The sequence below is a fragment of the Musa acuminata genome, chromosome BXJ1-10, assembly GCF_036884655.1.
Source record: "Musa acuminata AAA Group cultivar baxijiao chromosome BXJ1-10, Cavendish_Baxijiao_AAA, whole genome shotgun sequence".
Classification (NCBI taxonomy): domain Eukaryota; kingdom Viridiplantae; phylum Streptophyta; class Magnoliopsida; order Zingiberales; family Musaceae; genus Musa; species Musa acuminata.
In genome coordinates, this window is record NC_088336.1 from 32169325 (window position 1) to 32191922 (window position 22598).

A 22598-nucleotide genomic window follows, 5' to 3' on the forward strand; every position below is an offset into this window, starting at 1 on the left:
AATTTTGAAGTATAAAAGTTTATGAACTTATTTTAAAATAATATAAAAATAATTAAAATTATGAAATCGATGGTTCATAATTTCTTAATTTTTCAAACCTAAATGCCCAAATCGATGGTACACAAAAGGCGTCTCGAGCAGCTCCACCACCAATTTAGCAAGCCATCACTCCAAGCAAGTCTAAGCTTACAAGCCCCAAAAGAACACTCCCTAAAGAAGCAGCAGCAGGTACCAAAAAGCTTAGAAGCACTTCCGGTGGACGATCGCTGGGCCACATTCTTCATACTCCTCCTTCGTTATCGACATCTGCAAATGCCAAACATGCGATTGTTATATATATATATATATATATATATATATATATATATATAGTGAAAACTAAAGATTTGATAGAAATCCTTGTACCTGCTGGAATGTACAGAGGGAAGCAAGGATGGAGCCTCCCATCCAGACGCTGTATTTTCGTTCAGGTGGGGCGACCACCTTTATCTTCATGTTGCTCGGTGCAAGTGCCTCGATCTCCTTCCTCATGCGAACAGCAATGCCGGGGAACATTGTTGATCCACCATTGAGCACAATGTTGCGGTATAAATCTTTCCTAATATCCACATCACACTTCATAATGGAGTTGTATGTTGTCTCGTGGATTCCGGCGGCTTCCATGCCAATCAAGGATGGCCGGAAGAGAACCTCCGGGCACCTGAATCTCTCAGCCCCGATCGTGATAACCTGCCCGTCAGGAAGCTCATAGCTTTTCTCTGCGGCCGAGCTAGTGTTGGCGGTCTGCAGCTTCTGTTCATAGTCAAGAGCGACATAGGCAAGCTTCTCCTTGATGTCCCTCGCAATTTCCCATTCTGCAGTCGTAGTGAACGAATAACCTCTCTCCGCAAGGATCTTCGTCAGCCAATCGGTAAGGCCACGACCAGCGAGATCCAACCGAAGAATGGCATGAGGTAAAGCACATCCTTCGTAAATAGGAACCGTATGGCTCACGCCATCACCAGAATCAATCACGATACCTGCCAATATTTAGCATAAGCACCTTCCTTAGTCGAAGAGGCAAAAATAGATCGACCACCAACTCCATCATGCAAACACGATGCTCACCGGTTGTACGGCCACTGGCATAGAGTGCAAGGACGGCCTGAACAGCAACATACATAGCCGGTACATTAAATCTCTCGAACATAATCTGGGCCATTTTTTCTCTGTTTGCCTTTGGGTTAAGAGGGGCTTCGGTGAGCAGTATACGATGCTCCTCGGGAGCAACACGGAGCTCATTGTGGAAAGTATGATGCCAGATCTTTTCCATGTCGTCCCAATCGCTGACGACTCCATGCTCGATGGGATAATTCAGGGCGAGGATACCTCTCTTCGACTGTGCTTCATCACCAACATAAGCATCTTTTTGTCCCATCCCGACCGGAGCACCTGTGTGGCAAGGCCGGCCAACGATACTGGGGAAGACGGCCATAGGTGCATCATCACCAGCAAATCCAGCCTTTTGACAGTACAAATGCAAGAGTCATTTGAGTTCGTAAAGCAAATACCAATTTTAAGTAAAAGAAAGATAAATGCTCATCTGCAATGCAATAAAACCAACCTTGACCATTCCAGTTCCATTGTCACAAACAAGAGGTTGGATACCCTCAGCATCTGCCATTTCCTATAAACCTGCAGAAACCAAGTGAGAAAAGGTGCTTCCAGACAAGGAAAATATGAATTTTCTGTACTTTAACCAGACCACCTTTATCAGATAAAAATTGGAATAAGTAGAGGAGGTTGATGATACCCATCATATGATAGAACATTAGCAGCAGATGTACAAACAAGATATCTTATTAATGTGTAGCAGTCTAAATTCATTAAGGTGTATTAAGGAATGAATCACCTACAAGTGGAAAACCAAAAAAGAAATAATTATGTCAACCTTGCAATCATGTTTGTCCATAGACATCAAAATAACTTCATGGTGACTTGAGATGATATCAAACCCAATATGCAAGCATGTGCATGCAATGGTCAAGCAGAGAGCCTTATTTATACAATTCTAACCCTCAAAACATTTTCTGCAAAAAAAACAACTGCATGAAACATACTGCTCCCTCTTTGTTTTCTGATCTTTTCATGATTGGCTGGCACCAATGGCTAACCACATCTAAGAATCTACCACGAAATGGATGATCAGGCGGTACCATATTAATCATTGGCAATATAACTCATGAGGCATATGGAACAGAATTTTTTTGAACAAACTATCTTTTAAAATCTTCGTGTATTAGCAAAAGCTTCATAATAAAAAAGCTTCGTGTACTAAGCCATCATAATAAAAAAGAGAGTCATTGACCCTCTCTAGACCGTGCATTAGCAAAAGCTTCGTGTACTAAGCCAGCTTGAATCAGGTGATCTACATAATGTTCATGAAGTATATGAGATCAACTATCATTCTTTCAATTATTTAAATTTTTTTTATTGATCCTAAAATACAAAGGCCCATCCTGACACTAGGTATTCCTTTGAGTTTTCTAATCATATCAAATAGGGAATACCTTAATGGTATTTGTCACATCTTGATTTTTTTTTTTTTACAATATTACATCTTTCCACACATTCAAAACTAATAAATAAATATTACTTTATTCATAATTTATAAATATTTATTATAATTCATTTATTAATCAAATCATAAGTTAAAAATATTTATTGAAGAACATAGTAATATCAACTCGAAGAAACATCCAAGTGGCTCTACCTAGCAATAGAGGAAAGTTTGCTCTCCACTGAACTTCGATCTGGTGCTAGTGGAAGGTTGCTCTAAAAATAAAAAACAAACAAATTCAGCAATGCTGAGTAGGAACCCCAAAAGTCAACTCAAAATGAATACATAATAAAAAATCAATAATCTCATTGGCATATATCAAGTACCTGAAAGAACACTCTCTTAATAACGAATGTAGATGTTTTATCCTACGGGATGAGTTTGTATTCTCCCAATAGCGGATGGAGACAAACTCATATCACACTCCCAACAACGGATAGACTAGTATCCCTCACATGCCAAAGTGGGAACACGATCCATCCAATAGCGGATAGATGAACCGTTTAGTCATTACATCTGACGGCCCGCTAATCCCCGAAGGGAATCGCCCTACCTGCCCTCGGTAGGGAAATAACATCATCTCACATTGGTCATGTTTCTATTTGGATGAAATAACACATCAAAACATCCCTTTCAAATATCATTCATGTCAAATACTACTAATTAGTCCTCAATTGACTTGAACCTTAGTTCAATCGGTCCAATTGAATTCGATTTAACTATAACGTAGTTGAACCAATCTCTAATCCTCATTTAACTGGTCTGAAACCATCATAGACTAATATAATTTGGATTAGATTATGTTCAATCTAAGTTAAATAGACTTAAATAAATCAACTAATTCAGAATCATCCTGAATCGATATAACCGATTGGTTTGGTTCAATTAATGTTTGAGCTCAAATCTAACAATTTTATAATGCTAGGCTAGGTTGGGCTAGCCCATATACCGATCATGTGCATTGCACATGACTGTGCATGCACCACACCAGGTTGGGTCGACCCTTGGCCTATGGACTGGTCATGTGAGTCACACATGACCGCCCATGTTGGGCTGGGTTGGGTTAGCTTGCGAGCTAAGGCTTGGCCTACGGACTAGGCCTAGCTAATGGGTTGTAGCCTGACCTATGGGTTGGGCTTGGCCTACAAGCTATTTCAACCTAATTTCTATCCGATTTCATATCAAATTGTGACAATATATATTCACAAATAATTTTATATAAAAAAACATACAAACACATTAAAAGATAAAATTGGGAGATAAAATTTAATACAAAGAAATAACATTCTCAATTCAACAGGAATTAGAAATCATACTTTCACTATATGAATAATTTTAACATAATCTAATCAAACAAATTTTAAACCTTTTAGAATAACATATTTTAAATTTTAGATTAAAGAATCTAAAAAATTTCAGATAACATATTTTAATCTAGATAAGACTAAAAGATAAACTACAATATCAAGAAATATCATGCATTCAATACATAAAACATATATAATTTTTGTATGTTTAAATCCAAAAACAAAAACCTTAGAAAGAGGATGGAAGAATATCTTAAAAACTTCAGATGATATATTTTTATATAATAAAAAAAAAATTTACATTTAAAGGATTCATAAATATTTTCGAACTATACATGGAATCAAAATAAAAACTTTTATTTTTGAAGAAAGATAGAAAAATCTACCTCTCCTCAACACGATGCAACTCCTCGTTCCTCCCCTTAAAAGAATGAAGGAGAGAAATACATTCCCTTAAATAGGAGAAGATGAGCCCTCCATTAAAGGAAACTTTCTTTTTTATTTTTTATATTTATTTAATATAAATTGTCATTTAATACACTAACAAATATGATACAATCCTATTTGAAATATTTAATAATCATTTTCTAATTCGTAATGATAAATAAAGAAATAAAAATTAATATTTCCTAAATTACAATGACAAATAAAGAAGTAAAAGTTGATTCCTAAATCAAATATTTGATTTGATTATAGTATTTATATAATAATGATCAAAATCTTGTTTGCTAAATAAGTTGAGCTATATTGTGCAACTTTACGCCGTGGCCAAGTTGTTAGCATGGCTTGGTCCAATCCGAGTGCGCAAGATCGTCAACATGGTTTTCTGACCGGAAAGGGTCAGCTCGAGGTTGGATCGGGGCGTTGTTCGCCTGATCCACCCAAGGTGGAGCCGGGGGTTATTCCTCTTCTCCAAGCGATGAACTCCTGCATACAAGTCAAAGTCGGGAGGAAAATTTTCCTAACGTGATCCCGCCGATACTTAAGTCAATCAAGAGAGGAGCTAAGAGTATTCAAGTGTTCCAGTCCGACCCCCTGCTACTGTTCCGGGGGCGGCTTTTATACCTGTCATTGAACGTCACCGTATGCGGCTGCTTAATAGCTGTCGATGTCTCCGGTGGTCAGCCCACACGCCTGGTGCAGGCGCAGGCCGACCTGTCCGATCCTGCGCTGTGCGGCGCCGCCCCGCGCTTCCCATGTTGCTCAGTACCGAGCGGCGTTGCTCCATACGGATCCAATTTCGAGTTGGCACACCACGTCAGCTTTAGAACGCCATGTTGGCTCCGCCACAGACCGACATGCTTCTGGGGTTGATGTCACATCCAACAAAAGCACCATAACATAAGATAGGAATAGAATGATGCCAATTTGTATGCTTAGATTTTCGTAGATGAAGAAGGACCAAATAAGGTCAACGAAAACTAATCAACAGGACATCAAGTGAAAGAAAAGGTTATTATCAGCTACAGAATGCCCTACTTGCAGATTAAAGAAGACTTTAATTCCAGATCACTGAAAAATCTAGAGAAGATAATGGATCTAACGATCCAACTCAAAGGAAAAATAGCACGGCAACGAGAAACATTATCTCTAGACAGCCAAAGCATATTGGTCGCTTCGGGCCACCGATCGTAACCCAAAAGCTAACGATCCAACACCAGATGATATCCGAGAATCACAGATCATCAGATTCACTCGTACAAGAAGAGGGTTTTCAGATCTGGGCAAAGACAACATAAAGCACAGCAACATACGAATCGAGAACAAGAAGCTCCACAGATGGAGAGCTTACCTCGTCGAAGAAGTTGAACTGAGAGAGACGTGACCTCTGGGCGATCAAACAAGGCTTGGCACCGACAGAGTGACTGAGAGAAGAGAAGAGACGTGAAGTCGGTCGCGCCGCGCCCCCCTTTTATAGGTCGGAATGAGCCGCAAGGAGTAAAATTGGGCCGAAATGGACCGGCCCGGTTAAGTTCTACGTATGAAGATTTGGGCTGAGCCCTATTTTAGTGGCCTATTTGACATAATATAATTTTCGGAAATTAAAAATTAATTACATTTTAATCTCTTTATTTCCACATTTACTTGTGCTGAGGGTGAATAAATAGCAACCATATTGATGATTATTAATCAACCTTTCATCCCAACTTTGTCTCGTTTAGATTCATAACCATGATTATAAGATCAATGTAAATTATTTTATTTTAAATACCATATAATTTTTATTTAGAAAATAATTCTGAACTATTTAGAAAATAGGTTTATTGATTTAATTCAAACCAACTTGATTTCACTGCTACATTTTTAATGCATGTGAGTGGGACCCTTCTCATTACTTTATTTATGTCTACTACGTTTTCACTTTTTTTTTCTTTTTTTATTGAACAAAAATAATGTCTTCTTTAATTGGATATTATTGCTCTCATAAATAGTATATATATATATATATATATATATATATATATATATATAATTTACATATCAGGAAAATGAAATTAAATATTATTCTATTTTTCATGAAAATATTTAACAATAAAAAAAATAATAGTAAGTGATACTTACATGTCAACCATCTCATTCCCACTTATGTGATCAGAGCGTCTAAGTTCCATACGAGTAAGGGAAGACTATTGTTGCAAGTCAAACCGCGCCGCCATGTATGGAGTCCGGTCAAAGAGAGCCATACGTCCGTGTTTTGCGCAGCAGTTGGCATGTCGGTTTGCACGATTTTTTATGGCCACGTTTTGGGAGTGATGCGTGACGTGGAACGGCAAGTCTCATGTCTGACTCCGATCAGCCAATCACAAATCCTTAACATTAGTTCGAGATAGATAGAATTGGGTTTGAAGAACCGAAATTTAGTTTTTTTCTGCAGAAATAAAAAATGAAATAAAAAATATATGGGATATTCTAAGAACATCGATTAGGGTTTATCTTGACATTTAAATTATTATTTTTCATATTTTTGAATTAATTGATTTAATATTACCATAATTATTTTTTAAAAAGTAAAAGGATTTAATTTTTAATGAGTTGTATTATAGGAAATTGTTTCAGTAATTATTACTGCATCCGATCCACCCTCGCTATATATACTCTTCTCTCTCTCTCTCTCCGTTGCTGCGAGTCGTGCCGCCATCTTCGTTTGATCGGTCTGCTTTTTCCGGAAGCCTTTGAAACCCACCCTTTGATCGGTCTGACTTCTCTCTCTCTCTCTCTCTCTCTCTCTCCAAGCCAAAGCGGATTCCTCGAGCTTTTGGACTCCTGGAAGACGGCCTTCCACGCCCTACATAACGTTCCCGACCGAGATTCGTTGCATCTGCTAGTGTCTTAATCGTCTCGGGGAACGAGCGTTCGTAAAAGAGGATCTTTTCTGGGGGGATCTAGCTGCAAGCTTTCGTAAAAAGTCCAGCCTTTTCGACATAGGAGAAGGGATGGAAGGCGATTGGTACCGTCCGCAGCAGAGTTTCCAGAGCGGGGGGTGGCCGCGGAGGAAAAGGGCTTATAGGGTCTGCGGTGGAGCTTCCAGTAGATCGATCGCTCCTCCGTCTTACAGGCTTGGTGTGTTTCCGATGCGCTTGTTCATGTGGTTTTAGATCTCTGGTTTGTTCTTTGTTCTTGCTTCTTCTGGGATTTCAGTAGCCACGGACATCAACCAGACCCTCTTGATCTTGTTTCGTGTTTTGATTCTTAAAAAGATCACTTTTTCCCCCGAATTGCTGCACCATTCTCGAACTGCTCGAAGAAGTTTTCCTGTTATGATTGTTTTCTAATGATTTGGTTGGTCATTAGCAGCTATTGACGAGAGTTTTAGAACTTTCTGCGATTAATTTGCGAAAAAGTGATTTTTTTTTTGTGGGTACTTCAATTTGGGAAGTTTCCGACTTCCTGGGGTATCTTAAAATTGTGCTGTAGTAACGGCTTTGCGTGCCTCTTTCTTGTCATTATCAAGCAAGATAGTGTCAAATGCATAGGCAGCTAGCTTTGCTACTCAATTTGGCGTTGGCTTCGTTTATCATCATTTGAAAGAGATGGCCTATCTCAAAATAGTCTTATTTTTCTCCATGCCATGTCTGGGTGGTTTTATCTTCTCTGTTGCAACAAGTTTGAATATAAATTTCACAAGTAGTTTCTATCAGAGCTTAGATGCACCTGAAGTCATGTTGTGAAACTTGCTTTTTGGTTGTTAATTCGCTAAGCTAATTGTTCCTAGTTGACACAGTTGATGAGACCGAACTGATCCTAGCAAAAAAGAAGTTTTGATGAGGTTACTGATATCATTATCTGAATAAGCTGATGCTAGTCATAAAAGTTTGGTCAGATAACGAATACAATTATCTTGCTCCAATTAGCTTAAAAGAACTACTTGAAATGAATACCCTTCTGATATCCTCACCATTAAATTCCTGCTTTTTTTTTTCAATAAAATTGTTCTCATTTTTTACCGTCTGCATAAGGGTCTGAATTTGGATATTTTCCACTAGGGAGTTTGAAACTTGATGTTCTTCTCAAGATATGTAGAGCTGAGTGCAATGTTTGCTTAACATATGAGAGGTGATATATTGATTGTCATCTTACATGTTCAACTTTCTTTCAGGACAAGACCATCTAATTGAACAAAGGAATTATTTAAATGTAGAATCTGATTCTACTAGCAACAGTGGTCATCAAAGAGAGGAAAATTCTGTAAGTGCAGTATATCCCTTCTCAGGCTATTACTATATCAAATAAGCTGCATGGCCTATATTACTATACACTTTGACTATCTGATACATTCAGCAATTGGCTACGTACTCTTTTGCACTGTTAGCACACATGGAATAATCTCTCATTTTAATGATTGCGATAAAACATCAGCCTGATCAATTTCTATGTGATGGAATTATCTTTAATGGCATCATCATATCTAAAATCTGAAACTCTATGCTTGCCAAACTTATATTATTCTTTCTTGTACTAACTATACCAACCAAACAGCACCTGTTATCCCTTTTCTTCTTTTGTCGAATTCATTGTTCTCGGTAATGTTCTATACAAAGCATACTGACATGCTAAAAATTACTGCGTTCATGGTTTGCTCTTCTGTCTTGGCAGGTTTCATACCACCAAACCGGTGGAATACCAATAAAGGTGCACATGAATCAAAAGATATCAAAGCCATCAGAAATTAGTCGCTCCTCAGCAAGCGTAATTGAAAAATTAATGGGTCTCGATCAACTGCATGATCGGGGAATAGTCCCTAAGCAACAGATGCCAAAGCACTGTTGTTTTCAGCAACCATCACTTGCAGCATCACCAGAGAGATTCAGAAATGCATTTCAAGTCATGGGTTCATCAAAGATGGAGAAGAACAAGACCAAGCCAATTATTAAGACATATCCAAACCTTCAAAAAGGTGAATTGGGTTTGAACTTCACGAGAAAGAAATTTGTTGGTGAAATGGGTTTCTCAATTGATGATACACTTAGTACTGCTGAAGAATCTGCCAATGCATTGGAGGACCAAGACTTCAACAAGGAGCTTTTTGTGAAATTTAATCAAGAACCCAAATTTTTATTCACAAGATATCGTCACAATGTGAATTCTCATCATGGAAGATCCATTACCAAATTTAAATCCTTGGATGGTACTAAATATGAAGGCAGCAAAATGTGTTGCGGATTCGAGAGGAAGACCAAAAGGTCCACTGATCATAGATGGAATTCCAGCTTATTTCATCACTCGTTTAAGGCAGGCAGTAATTTTAGGTCAGCAAATTTACAATATCCAGTCAAAACTGATCCCTATACTGATCCCAGTCAATTTTTTGTTTCGGAACCATGTCTTAAGAAGTATCATAACATGGGAAGTAGCATTTCGTCTCCTAATGATGCTCAAAATGTTCAGCTTAATAACAGAATACAGGCAACTAGATCTAGGTTTCTGGAATTACATGCAAAAAGAAGGGATCAGCAGAGACTGTCCAGTAGTGAGGCAGATGTTGTTACTAAGGCAAAGGGTTCAATGGAAATTTCCAGAGATGTTAAACAACTAATGAAACAGCACATGAATGCTGATACTAGAAGACTATCTGTTGTGGAACTTGACAATGCAAGGCATAAGGTTGGCTATGGTCATTTTCACGGTTGCAAGGATATGATGTACTTGGGATCTAAGGATTGTTCTTGTGGTGGAAGTTTTTCAAAGAGAAGCACTACAAATGAAAGGAAAAAGCTCCAATCATTTGATGGGGAAGTCTGTAAACTACCTCCACAGGACATGCACATGAACTTAGAGGAGTGGAGGAAAGAATCTTGTGGAAAAACACTCAAGCCAGACCTTACTGGGTTATCTGTTGACAATACTGAATATCTTGATGGCATGTTCTCTGTCTCCAATTGTATGGACATGGATTTGCGGTTGAAAAATAAAAGAAACATGGCTCAAGAAGTGACAGCAGATGTAATTTCAACACTTAATGAGGAAATGTCCTGCAATCATTTGAAGGTTCGTATTGTACTCTTAGGAGGTATATTTCTAATATCTATATGTAGCTTCTGCTTATTGGTCATCAATATCTATGAACACAAGAGAATATAGTTTTTCTCATTCATTGATCTTTTCTGTATACAAAGTAAGACATACATAGGCTGATTACAACCTGTACAACTAAGAAGATTAATTCTATACAATATTTCATTATAATTCATTTCCTATAATATAGGCTGATTTGATACTGATTGAGTGGCCCAAAATAGGGGATAAATTTTCTTAATTATGATATTATAAAATCCCTTAATTATGAGATTTAGAATCCATTAATCATGAGATTTTCTACACTCTCCCTCAAGCTGGCTCAAAGATATCAATCATTCTCAGCTTGCTAGTTAGATCCTCATAAGAAGATCTTTGAAGCTTTTTGGTAAGAATATTTGCTAGTTGCTTCTCTGTAGGAATATAAGTTATGCAGACAGTTCCTTCTTCATCTCCTTTATGAAATGTCGATCTATTTCAACATAAAAGCTTTAAAGGTTGGCGACAATCTATGATATGACACATATTTAGATATAGGATGTATCGTACAAGATCTAATTACTTTTCTAATGGCAATGGGAACATCAAGATTTAATAAAGGAATAGCGTTACCTCTATCAATGTCTAGATCTGCTATCGGTTCAAACTCTTGGCAATACTTAGGAGGGTAAACATCGACCTTTTCTAGATCTCGCCGTCATGAATACACATGAAGCTCAAGTGCAATCATAGTGATATCTCCCCTTAAACTAGATTGTCCAATAGCATGTTGTGGCGTTGGAGATTTGAGTTATGGTGTTGGAGATTTGGATTCAGGAGTATCAATAGGACTAGTTAATTGTTGGCTTGGTAGACTTGGTAGAGTGAAAGTAGAGATGAATCTGATAAGAAAATAAGGATTGGTAAAGACAGTTCCCAAAAACTATATTCTTGGGTAGAATTTTCTCCCTGAAGATGAATTTTTTTGGAAATATGTTTGGTTTTCAAAGAATGTGACATCTTTAATGACAAATATTTTTTTCGATATAGGATCATAGCATTTGTAACCCTTTTGAGTCAGGGAGTAGCCAATAAACACACACTTTAATGCACGAGGTTCAAGCTTACTTTAATGATGGTTATGAATATAGATAAAAGCAATGCATCTAAATACCTTCTGTAGAAGAGAGTTAAGCAATTTCACATGTGGATAAATAGAGGATAAACAATTAAGAGATGTTTGAGAATTAAATATTTTTATAAGCATTCAATTAATCAAATATAAAGCAGTAAGAATAACATCTCCCCAAAGATATTTAGGAACAAAACTGGTAAATAAAAGAGAGCATGGTATTTCAAGTAGGTGTCCTTTTTTTTTTTGGTTCTGTAATACCATTTTGTTGGAGGCTATCAACACATGTAGACTGGTTGATTATTCCATGCTCTAACAAGTAGGAATCAAGAATGGTATTAAGGTATTCTCTGCCATTGTTAATTTTCTAAACTTGTATTTTTTGCTTGGAATTGATTCTGGATCATGGTATGAAAGTTCTTGAAAGTTTTTTCAGCATCAGATTTTTCTTTTAAGAGGTAAACCCAACATGCTCTTGTATGGTCATCAATAAATGTTATAAACCACTTGGTTCTAGTTAGATTTGTCACTTTAGAAGGACCATAAATGTCACTATGTATAAGACTAAATAGTTTGGATTCTTTTCAAGGTTGAAAAGGAAAAACAGTGTGATGGTGCTTAGCAAACTGACAAATTTCACATTAAAATATAAAACTATTATTGTTTCTGAACAATGAAGGTAAAATCTTTTGCAAGTAAGGAAGACTTGGGTGCCCTAGTCTATAGTGCCACAACATTATTTCACTACTAATAGGAGTGTTACTATTTATTGTCAACTGAGCTTGTCCATTCCAAGTAGCGTCATCTTCAAGATAGTAAAGTTCTTCACTCTCTTTAACACTGCCAATTGTCTTCCCCAAATACAGGTTCTGAAATTCACAGTGAGAAGAAAAGAATTTAGCAACAGAATGCAAAGAGATAACAAGTTACAAGACAAGTTGGGAACATGAAGCACAAAATATAATACAAAGGAATCTGAAATTGTAATTGTGCATTTTCCTGATATAAAAGAAAGTGATCCATTAGCAACTTTTAATTTAGAGTTTCCAAGACAAGGTGTGTAGGAGGAAAACAAGTGTGAAAGGCTAGTCGTTATGGCCTGTTGCACTTGAATCTATGATCCAAGGAGTCTTAAGACCAAAAGAAGCAGACAAAGCTGTGAAACAATTACCTTTCTTGGCCAAAGAGCAAGATGATGAAAGAGAAGGATTAGGATTTTGGGATTGGTTCAGAAACTCAAATAGTTGCTTAATTTGTTCCTTACTGAAATGAGGCGTTTTGGCTCCTTTAGAGGTGGTGGCAGATTGATTGTCTACTTGAAATCCTTGATTGTTAGCCTTATCTAGAACTCGATTGTTCTTCCAGTTTGCTGGTTTTCCATGTATCTTCCTGTAAGTTTCTCTTGTGTGTCTTGGTTTATTGCAAAAATCATCCTTATTTAAGCTCTCTGATCTTGTTTGTAATCTCAAATACTTCGGTTGATTCTCCCCATATCTAAATATGTTTTAACCACAACATCCCATAACTCCTTTGTTGTTGGTAAAAACATATATGTTTGGCCAATTTTTAATTCCATAGAATTTATCAACGATGATATGGTCATTGAATTTTCATAATTTCATACTTCGAATTTGGGATCATCCTTTGCAGGTGTCGTTGATCTAGTCAAATAGCCGATCTTTCTCCTTCCTCGAATATACAACTTTATGGACTGAGACCAACAAAGAAAGTTATTTTCCTTGAGTTTATGTGTTGTAATCAGCAATGATGGATTGCCACCTAGGTTGTTTGTTGGAGATGGAAGCATTAGTTTCATATTTTCTCCTCTAGACATAGTAGCGTAGGTTCCTCACAAACAAATAACAAAGAAGAAATAGTTGGGGTTGATCTGAAGAGTGGCAAAATGGAGGAAAAGACTTTTAGCAATTAGGGCTGAAAGAAAGAACAAAAACGATTTCTGTAGGAACCAATCTTTAATACCAGAACACAAGAGAATATAATTTTTCTCATTCATTGATCTTTTTCTGTATACAAAGGAAGACATTCACTGATTACAACCTGTGCAACTAATGAAATTGATTTCATACAATGTTTCATTATAATTCATTTCCTATAATATGGGCTGATTTGATACTGATTGAGTGGCCCAAAATTAGGATTAGATCCCCTTAATTATGGGATTCAGAATCCCTTAATCATTGGATTTTCTACAATCCATGTAATTGATTTTATCTTTGTAGTGGTTTACCAAACAACTGTTTATATTTAAGAGAAGTGCATGATTGGGAACATAAACATGATGTCGCCTGTTCTAGATTGAAATGAACACAATAATTTCTTTTCCTTAAGTTCAATACTAAAAGGTATGCTTCCCCTGAATATATTCCGAGTCACTTTAATTCCCTTGTTATCTTTCATATCTCTTGTTCTTTCTCTTTGCTCATATGCGATTTTTTCCTAAAATAGAACAATCAACATCATGTATACTGTGCATTGATTTCTACTCTTCGCTTATTATGTGAAGTGAGCATATCTTCTTCTTCGTCCTTGGAATTGAAAAAGATTTGAGTTTAAATCGTGATACGAATTTTGAATGCCAAATATATCTATTCCATCATCTTTGTATTAAAAGGTAAACAAATTGCATTCAGGAAACATCATCTGACCAACCTTCATCAGTTTGCCTTCCTATCTTCAAGGGTGGAACAGAAACACAGCCACAGCCTTTGGCTAGTAATAAACAAGCTGTACAACTGAATTTGATATATGCACAAGAATTTCCATCGATGGAAGATAATTCAGGTTTGTGATATCCTTAGATTGCAGATATCCATGACTAATAAAAAAAACCTTCTTATTTGTCTGAGAATTACTGTAGGCACATCTTTTACAATCTTTTTATTGCAGAAATATGCATGCAGTTCCAAATAGCCAAGTCAAATTCAGAAGTTACGTGTGAGAATTACTCAGCCTTTCTTAAATTACCTAATGTCAATAATTTTCAGTCCCTTCAAAAGAATAAGGATTTGGGAGAGTTCAGGGATGAAGAGGAGAGGGACTTCTCATACGTTCTTGACATGCTGATCGAGTCTGGTATTGATGACGCCAAGAAAGGGAGGCTTTACGATGCAAGTGACTTGCTGGAGTATGACATGTGCACAGATGTGTTTGGAAAGCTTGAAAAGAAGTACAACAAGCTTGCCTTATGGTCAAGTTCCGAGAGAAAGCTACTTTTTGATCTTATAAACTCCATCCTGGTTGAGAGTCTTGCCCCGTGTCTGCATCCATGGGTTAATTCTACTCATATGGTTGGGCCTGTGTGGGGTTTGCAGGGACTTGCTCAGAAGGCCTGGCAAATTTTAGTCAGAAAACGTAAAGAACTTTTCACAGGAAATGCAGAGGCAAAGGTCCTGGTCCCAAAATGGTTAGATTTAGAAGATGACATTGATGGGATAGGAAAAGAGATAGGGGAGATGCTGCAGGAGGAACTTCTAGATGAACTTGTTTCGGAGTTCATCCTAGGTTAAATGGCTTTTTGCTAGTAAAAGTGAGAGAGGCAATATCTAGATTTTGCCAAGTGGATTCCCTGTTAATTAATGAGTCCAAGTGTCATATTATGAATAGGGTGTCGGCTGTGGTGAGTTGTTCAACAGCTCAATGTTGTCGTCCGTCAATTCCCATTGTTTGATGGTTCTTATAAGACCAAATGGAATCGTCTTCATGTACTGATGAGGACGCATGCTCACTACCCAGGTGCTTGTTCATCGCTTCGTCAGCAACCGCATACGAGGCAATCTGCAACTGGCAGTGAAGTTGAGTACAGTCATGCCAATTCCAGATCAGGCGGTTTAAGATGTTATTCACAGGATTCTCATGACAACCTGTGCAAGATGTTTCGGTGAGTGATCTACAGCAAATGAGTCATGCCATTTCAGGTGGCCCAAGAGATGAAGTCTGCAGCAACAATGCCAGCTTTTCGATTGGCAGTAAAGTTTGGCAATTGTTCCAAATTCCAGGTCAGGCAGCTGGAATTACTAGTTTATAGAAGTCATGATATCACACAGGGTTTGTTGTGATGGCCAATTCACAGGAGTCATTACTCATGCACCCATCCTTGTTTGGTTGTCTGGGTGATCAAGTCCAGCATCTGTTCAAGACCATATGGGAGACAGTCATTTTGTTATGCTGTGTTTGTTGTATAGTTTACATTTGAAAACATTAGGTGAGAGTGTAAAGTTTCTGTGAAATGCTTGAAGAAAGCAATAGGGGGAGTAGTGAGAGAAATAAAGCCCCTCACAAGGGAAATTTAGGATTTGTTTGTATGTCATGTTGCCATTTTTTTGCCATTCTCTTTTGCTGCCCACACATGTAGAGTCTCAGAAGATTTTGTTGGTGGAATTATTTTGCATTAATATTCAGTGGATCCATTTCTTGTCCTCCAGCCATGATTGTTATTCCTGAAATCAATGAAAAACTGGACCGAGAGTCATCTGTGGCACTGAATTTTCAGTAGCAATATTCTTTAAGATGTGTGGATCATCATCAACCCCCTGCTAAATAATCATATCATAGACTTGTTTGACTGATGTTGTGGAAATCATGAGCTTCAAAGATGGCATATGACACACAAAATCTTATCTGTTCCGGCTAGTACAGTAATAAGGTAATGGATAAGGTGGTGTTCATCGAATCTGATACTTACTCTGCTGCGATGTTGAAGCAGAGCACGCTCCAATGAATAAGGTTTTGCTCTGTTCTTCCTTCAGTTGAGATCACGTGAGGGAAGAACAGCTTCTGCATGTGGGTAGTCGTCGATGATTGTTTATTCCTGTCGCTGCAAGAAATGTCGGATCTCGCCAGCTTGGTAAGGAGCTGCTCTGTGTTGTTTGGGTAGCCGTTTGACTGGTCTCTATGAAGCCATTGCATTCGAATCCGAGAGTGTGATGAACACGTCGATTGATTTGATCTCTGTCATGATCTTTGATCTTTCTTCTTTCTATCTTCTGTTCAAGCTTATAAGGACACAATCACAATCTCTCTCTCTCTCTCTCTCTCTCTCTCTAGTTCTATGGCTCCTCTGTTCTCATGTGCATCCCCAGCAACTCACCTGAGAACTCTGCTGAGAAATCCACGGCGAGGAAAGCTTGCTCTCACAAGGACGAAATCTCGAATCCAAAAGAGTAGGAAAAGCTTGAGGAAACCTACTGATAACGATGATGACGCTTTCCCCGGCGAGGAGACTGCGCCTCTTCTCTCGGCAGACCGATCATCGCCTGAGGTTACCAAGAAAGATGAACCTGCTGTCTTTGGACTGCCATCTTCTACTGCGTCAAAAGAACAGCTTTGAGACTGCAAAGTTTAGTTTACCTTCTACCAACTGAGATCAAATGCTAGCTAAAGTTGTGCTGCATTCGAAGGTTGTGCATTTGAGGGTGGCTTTGCATTGCAAAGGCTGTGAAGGGAAGGTCAGGAAGCACATCTCCAAGATGGAAGGCGAGACTGGTTTTGAGCATGGCTTTGATCTACTCTGACTCGATCTCTTTGTTCATATGCGGTACTGATGCTGGCATGCAGGTGTGACATCGTTCGACATAGATTTTGAAGCGAAGATGGTGACGGTGGTCGGAGCAGTGACGGCGTCGGGAGTTCTAAACAGCATCTCCAAGGTCAAGAATGCTCAGCTCTGGCCTTCGTCGCCGCCATTCTTGCCATCATCATCGTCGTCATCTTGCTTTCATGGGACCTAATTGTTCCTTTCCTCTCTGTTTTTGGTAATGCCAATTACCGTGGCTTGTGAGTCTCTGTAGAAGTAAGAACTGGAGTGAAGAACCCCGCAATGGTGAGCTCAACATTGTTGTCCCTTCTTCTTCATGCATGTAAACCTGCAGCCGAGCCAGACCGATTCAAAGGCACCTCCATTGCCAAACCTTCCATCAATGACAACTTTGGATTTCGCCAAAGAAATTCCAGAAAAGCAATCAATGTAATGAATCGTATATTGGCATGCTTAATGTTTACATCAGAAGGTGAAAGCCATCATAATCATCCTAACTTGGACACCACCAAGGACAAAAATCCTTGTTCATGTATCTATGGCTTCGACTTTGCGATCAAGACGATCGAAGTTTGGGGTGGTCATGGCCGATCTTGTGTTCTTTCTCCGTTCTGGAGCTGCAGGGGATCGTCCTCTCATCGAGCCATGCGATGATATCAGAGAACACTAGATCGATGTTTTCCTGTGGCTCACCGGATGTCAGCGCGTGCCACATCCCAGGATAAAGCTTGAAGGACCTGTCGTCGCTATATGCTGATTCGTACAAGGATTGGCTGACCGATGGATCCGTAACGCTGTCATCTCCGCCATGAACGATTAGGAAGGGCAGTGACACCTGAACCAGCCCAAGCAAAGGAGTCATCAGCAGCACAACCCACCATGGAAGGCTTACTCTGTAGAAGAAGATATGGAACGGGAATTACCTCCTCGAGACTAGTCTGTATGTCTAAGCTAGCTTTGAGCAGTTCAATTCCAGTCTTCAGCCGAGGCTTTCCCTTGTAGCAGTAGGGATTGTTTCGGATCTGCGACGACACAAATCGCAATCGAAATGGTTGACAAAAGGCATCGGAGAGTTGACAAAAAGAAATCTCAGGGAGCGTTCCTCACCTCCATTCTCCATTCTGGGTTTTTGACAGCCTTGTCGATGATGTCCTTGCTAGGAACTATCTTCCAGGTTGGGAAGAGCTTACCCAGCAACTTCAATATGAAGATCACCAATGGATTTGGTTTCATTTCTTCTGAAATCTGTCAAAGATTCAAACCACATAAACATCTACACCGCAGACACAACTCACGAGTTCATCGGTCGGGGAAATGTGACCTTGCACATTGGAGCCACCAGAACTGCGCCATCCCAAAACGTGGGTTCCTTCCGGTGCAGGTGGAGGGCCACAGCTCCTCCCATGGACTCCCCAAGTAGGTATCTCATCAACGTTTTGTTCTCTCTTCTCTCTGAAACAGACATGGCACAGAAAGAGTCAGCGCACGGAAGCAAAGCAGTTCGTGCAATAGCTTCCTGCACTGAGCTCACCACATATGCTCGTGAAATGCTCGGAAACGTCGTTCACAAGCTCGTCGAACATGGGGACGAAGCCTTGCAATCCAGAAGACTTCCCGTGTCCCTCGTAGTCGATGCCGTACACCGCATAACCTGCCTTTGCAAGCTGCGTTCCGGTGCCTGCAGCAACATGAAAGCACACATGTCGTTCCGAACCAAAAGATCACCAGTCAAAGAATTCATGGTCATCACCTCTCATCGAGATGCTGCACTCCATGGCATACCCTAAAAACGAGAAGAAGCACCGCAAATGAGAGACCGATACAATCGTTAATCTTAAGAGGAACGGGGAAGAAAGGGATGTTGCAAAGTACCATGACAAATAAAGATCATAGCTTTGGGGTCTCGGTACTCCGGAAACCATCGACATGTGAAGAGCTTCATCCCTCGAGCATTCAGTATGAATTCCTGGAACCAGCACATCAAGCTTCACACAAGACGAGAAGAAAAGAACAGAGAGGGAGAGACAAACAAGCTTCCGGCTGCTGACCTCTTCGTAGTTGATGCCGTCCATGTCGTTTGCCTGCAGAGAAGAGATATCGCGACAGTGAACGAAGAAGGCAGGAAAACATATCGATCGGCATTGTGCTGTGATCAACCTACGATGCGGCGGATCTGTATCGCAGTGGTTGAAGCGACAGGATGGTGTAGAAGAGGTTTAGATAGAGGGAAGGATGAAGGCTTGCAGGAGTCAAGCTGACGAAGCGAATCGAGACGAAGAGGCATAGAACATATAGAGATCCTGCGACGAGTTTGACGCGTCTGAGGAGTTGGAATTCGTAGCTGTCCTCTGTGTTTGACCGTTAAAAATAGAGCACCAAAGCGTTCCGGATTTGGATGCCGACCACATATTCCATGGAAACCCTCGTTGTTTAAGATAGACTCCGACTCTAAATAAGATTCCTCCAAGTCCAAAAATAGTCAGGACGACTGTTTTCAACACGGATATGTACGATAAGCTTCAAAATCCGACACAAGGTAGGTGTCTGGGTTGACTTCCAAAGGAGGAAACGTGCGCTGGAAGGAGGACCTTCCGGCGCGACCATTTTGCACGTGTGGCGGCTAAACATCGTTGACGGAAGCAGAAGAGGAGGAACCTTCTCATTTTTATCAGGTGTGTTTCGTGGAAATCCAGATGTACATAGAAACACAGACATGCACATTATTGCATTCAAGAACAGACTAAAATACCTTCGAGAATTAATACCCTGAAGGATTTATACACCATCAGGACTGCTGCCAGGTAAACTATGAGGGAGAAACATAATGATAAATGGAATGCTAGATCAAGTAGGTGATTCAGAAATCGAAAAGAAGCTGCTATCAATTTGCTACCACAAAATCATGGCCATCGTGATGCAACTTATTCTGCAAATTAACAGCCAAAACTTGGAAACAAATAATGAAAATTAAAGAGCAATAAGAGAATCATCCGATGTTGTAATTTTAAGCTTTGATTGCGTACTTCCTCATCGGGAAATACATCTCCTTTTTCTTCTCACGTTCCGTCTTCAAAGACTCCTGCGCGTGTAGAAACAGATCATCATTAAAACACCAGTGATAGGATAAAATGGCAAACACATGAACTGTAAATTCCGGAAAGCTTTCACACAATGAAGGTATGTGATTATCCTAGAATCAACAACCAGGAAAGAATATTTAATCCACTTCTCAAGGCAAACACATGAACTGTAAAATCCAGAAATAACAGTATGTAATTATCCTATAATCAATGACCAGGAAAGAATATTTAATCGACCTCTGACTAATGCTTACTGAGTCCACTATTATATGTGATGATTCTGAGATGTCAAACCATGGCATCAACATTTCATTTGAAATTAAAGATACCCACAGGGTCGGAAGGGATGAGAAGTTTCTGTAATATAATGGTAAGTTTAGCTTGGATGACCGGCACCAGGGCAAAATATCACTTGGAAGCACCAAGACATAATGTGAAAAGGAGCTTTGCTTGAGAATCAGCTGTTTGCAAGATACATGACCAAATGTCGGATTATAGATAACCAAATTAGAGAAGTTTATATAGCAGAAAATGATTTTTTTTTCTCTACTTATTAGTTGAATTACAGAAGCCGAATGAGATGGTCAAATATGGATGGCACAATATATTGCACTAGAAGTTGTTAATTAGGAACAATTAGTATCTTATAAGTTGTATACAGCAACAGTCTTTTGTGCCTTCAACTTTCTATACTCTCTATGGGATTCTCCCTTCTCACATGTAAATGATATTACTTGCTGCTACTGAATTCTTTTACACCGCTTCAGATTGCAATAAAAAGGTACTGAACTAGTAATTGTTTACTAAAAATCACCTAATATATGATGAAAAATGCACCAACAATAGACTAGATATTGACATGATTCCAAATCTCAGGAAGCATTATACTGTCAAAGGCAGCAACTAAACTGAAAATAGACATTTGCCATGCAAGTTTCCAGAAAACAGTATCTTATCCATTATATTGCATAGAGAAAATGATGCCGACAACAGAGTTAGACCAATAACCACTGTTCTAACAATGTGAAAAACAATAGCCACAGATTGCAAAATGTTAAAACCAATTCTAACAATTATCATTCCTTGATGGATTATCACTCTTTTTCCTTGAAAAAAATAGTGACACTAGTACTACCAGGTATTATGCCACTCATCACCAACATTGGACCTTCACATGACAAACTTTAGGTTCCAGGCTTCTAGACCTAAAGCACGGATCCTCAAAGATAGCAAGTGTGCTAAAACATTGGAAGGAAAATCATAGAGGTCAAGGTTTTAAATATTGGTTGGACCGGCATATATCAACAGTTTCTGACTAAGAACTGATATTGAACCATATAGATTTGTATCAGTCAGTGTCAATTTCTGTGTTTTTTTCATTGATACAATGTGGTACAGGTGAGCAAATCATCCAGTATGTTGGTATTCATTTTGGTCCAACATCGTATCAAAATCTAAATCAGACCGAGATTTAAATCTTGAGATTAGCCATCAAAAAGTAAGTATACGATACTAGTCTTTTTCTCCTTTTGTTTTCCCCGTACTTCAAATTTCACAAATTAACAACACATAGCCGAGGCTCTATAATGACAAACAATGCTCTGCCAAGATGTCTCTCTAGAATAAACTACAGCTAACAAGGCCAAAATCTTATGATCAAAATTCACATATTGAGGAAAAATGACACACAAAATACTGGTAGCAGCACCAAAAATGAATACCGCACAAATGTTCAATGAACATTCCAAAAGATCATTCCTTTTGCTACCATTCGGTTCGCATACAACCTTAAAGAACTCCAAAATAAAAAGACAGGTTACCTGATGTTTGGTAAGCCGACGGCGAATAGCCCGTGTCTTCTTGGGGCGGAGATCCAGAGGCATGAGTTTCTTCTTCTTGTAGACCTCCCTCAGTGCGGCCTTCTGCTTCTGCGAGATCACGGTCAACACCCGGGCGATCGACAGCCTCACCACCTTTCTGCCAACCCCAATCAAAGATCCAAAATTGTCAGAGCCGTCGAACAAAAGAAGAAGACATCAAGGGACAGACTCAACTCACATCTTGGAGAGCTTGTTGGGGGCGCCGCCGGTGACTTTAGCGACGCGAAGGAGAGAAAGCTCATTCTTCAGGTCCTTCAGTTGGCTCTGGAGTTCCACCTTAGTCTTCCCGCGAAGCTCGTGCACCTTGATCCTCGCTGCAACCAAGGATTACAGAAAGGATCGACCAAATCCTCCTCCACAGCAATCAGAAAAAAAGAGGCATGCATCTTCAGAATCGAATTCTTACCCATTGTCAACGAATCGACTCTCCCGCTTCTCCGCCGCACAGAAATCCTAATACTGCAAAGAGGCGTCTATATATATATATATATATAGATAGTGAAGGTTCCCGTAAACCCTAACGGCATATGGAGATGAAGTCTCGGTTTAGCATG

General features: G+C 39.1%; 4 protein-coding genes across 10 annotated transcripts; 1 reads left to right on the forward strand and 3 right to left on the reverse strand.

Moving 5' to 3' along the window:
- Positions 1-10: 10 nt before the first annotated feature.
- LOC103969316 (actin-2-like) lies at positions 11-5793 on the reverse strand. Of its 6 annotated transcripts, none has more exons than XM_065088254.1 (7): positions 5699-5793; positions 4972-5210; positions 2753-2814; positions 1604-1674; positions 1108-1501; positions 406-1019; positions 11-306 (listed from the first exon to the last, which is right to left on the reverse strand). In XM_065088254.1, the coding sequence occupies exons 4-7, from the start codon at positions 1661-1663 to the stop codon at positions 241-243; spliced, it is 1134 nt and encodes a 377-aa protein (XP_064944326.1). In that variant the 5' UTR covers positions 1664-1674; positions 2753-2814; positions 4972-5210; positions 5699-5793; the 3' UTR covers positions 11-240. The 6 variants fall into 6 exon arrangements, with proteins under 6 accessions (XP_064944326.1, XP_064944323.1, XP_009381088.2 ...); XM_065088251.1 differs by having other exon boundaries at positions 4668-5210; XM_009382813.3 differs by lacking the exon at positions 2753-2814.
- A 1241-nt stretch (positions 5794-7034) lies between these two features.
- LOC135596239 (uncharacterized) lies at positions 7035-15971 on the forward strand. Its single transcript, XM_065088255.1, has 5 exons — positions 7035-7467; positions 8504-8592; positions 9001-10392; positions 14182-14332; positions 14438-15971. Exons 1-5 carry the CDS (start codon positions 7341-7343, stop codon positions 15055-15057), a joined length of 2379 nt encoding a protein of 792 aa, XP_064944327.1. The 5' UTR covers positions 7035-7340; the 3' UTR covers positions 15058-15971.
- Positions 15972-17503: 1532 nt separating this feature from the next.
- Positions 17504-19759, reverse strand: LOC103969318 (caffeoylshikimate esterase). 2 transcript variants are annotated; one of them, XM_018819844.2, is made up of 9 exons: positions 19246-19759; positions 19133-19165; positions 18957-19050; positions 18835-18867; positions 18616-18762; positions 18406-18536; positions 18192-18329; positions 18008-18106; positions 17504-17919 (listed from the first exon to the last, which is right to left on the reverse strand). In XM_018819844.2, the coding sequence occupies exons 1-9, from the start codon at positions 19366-19368 to the stop codon at positions 17641-17643; spliced, it is 1077 nt and encodes a 358-aa protein (XP_018675389.2). In that variant the 5' UTR covers positions 19369-19759; the 3' UTR covers positions 17504-17640. The 2 variants fall into 2 exon arrangements, with proteins under 2 accessions (XP_018675389.2, XP_018675390.2); XM_018819845.2 differs by having other exon boundaries at positions 19242-19343.
- Positions 19760-19912: 153 nt separating this feature from the next.
- LOC135596241 (large ribosomal subunit protein uL29-like) lies at positions 19913-22578 on the reverse strand. Its single transcript, XM_065088257.1, has 4 exons — positions 22451-22578; positions 22223-22358; positions 21985-22141; positions 19913-20163 (listed from the first exon to the last, which is right to left on the reverse strand). The coding sequence occupies exons 1-4, from the start codon at positions 22452-22454 to the stop codon at positions 20089-20091; spliced, it is 372 nt and encodes a 123-aa protein (XP_064944329.1). The 5' UTR covers positions 22455-22578; the 3' UTR covers positions 19913-20088.
- Between the last annotated feature and the right edge of the window lie 20 nt (positions 22579-22598).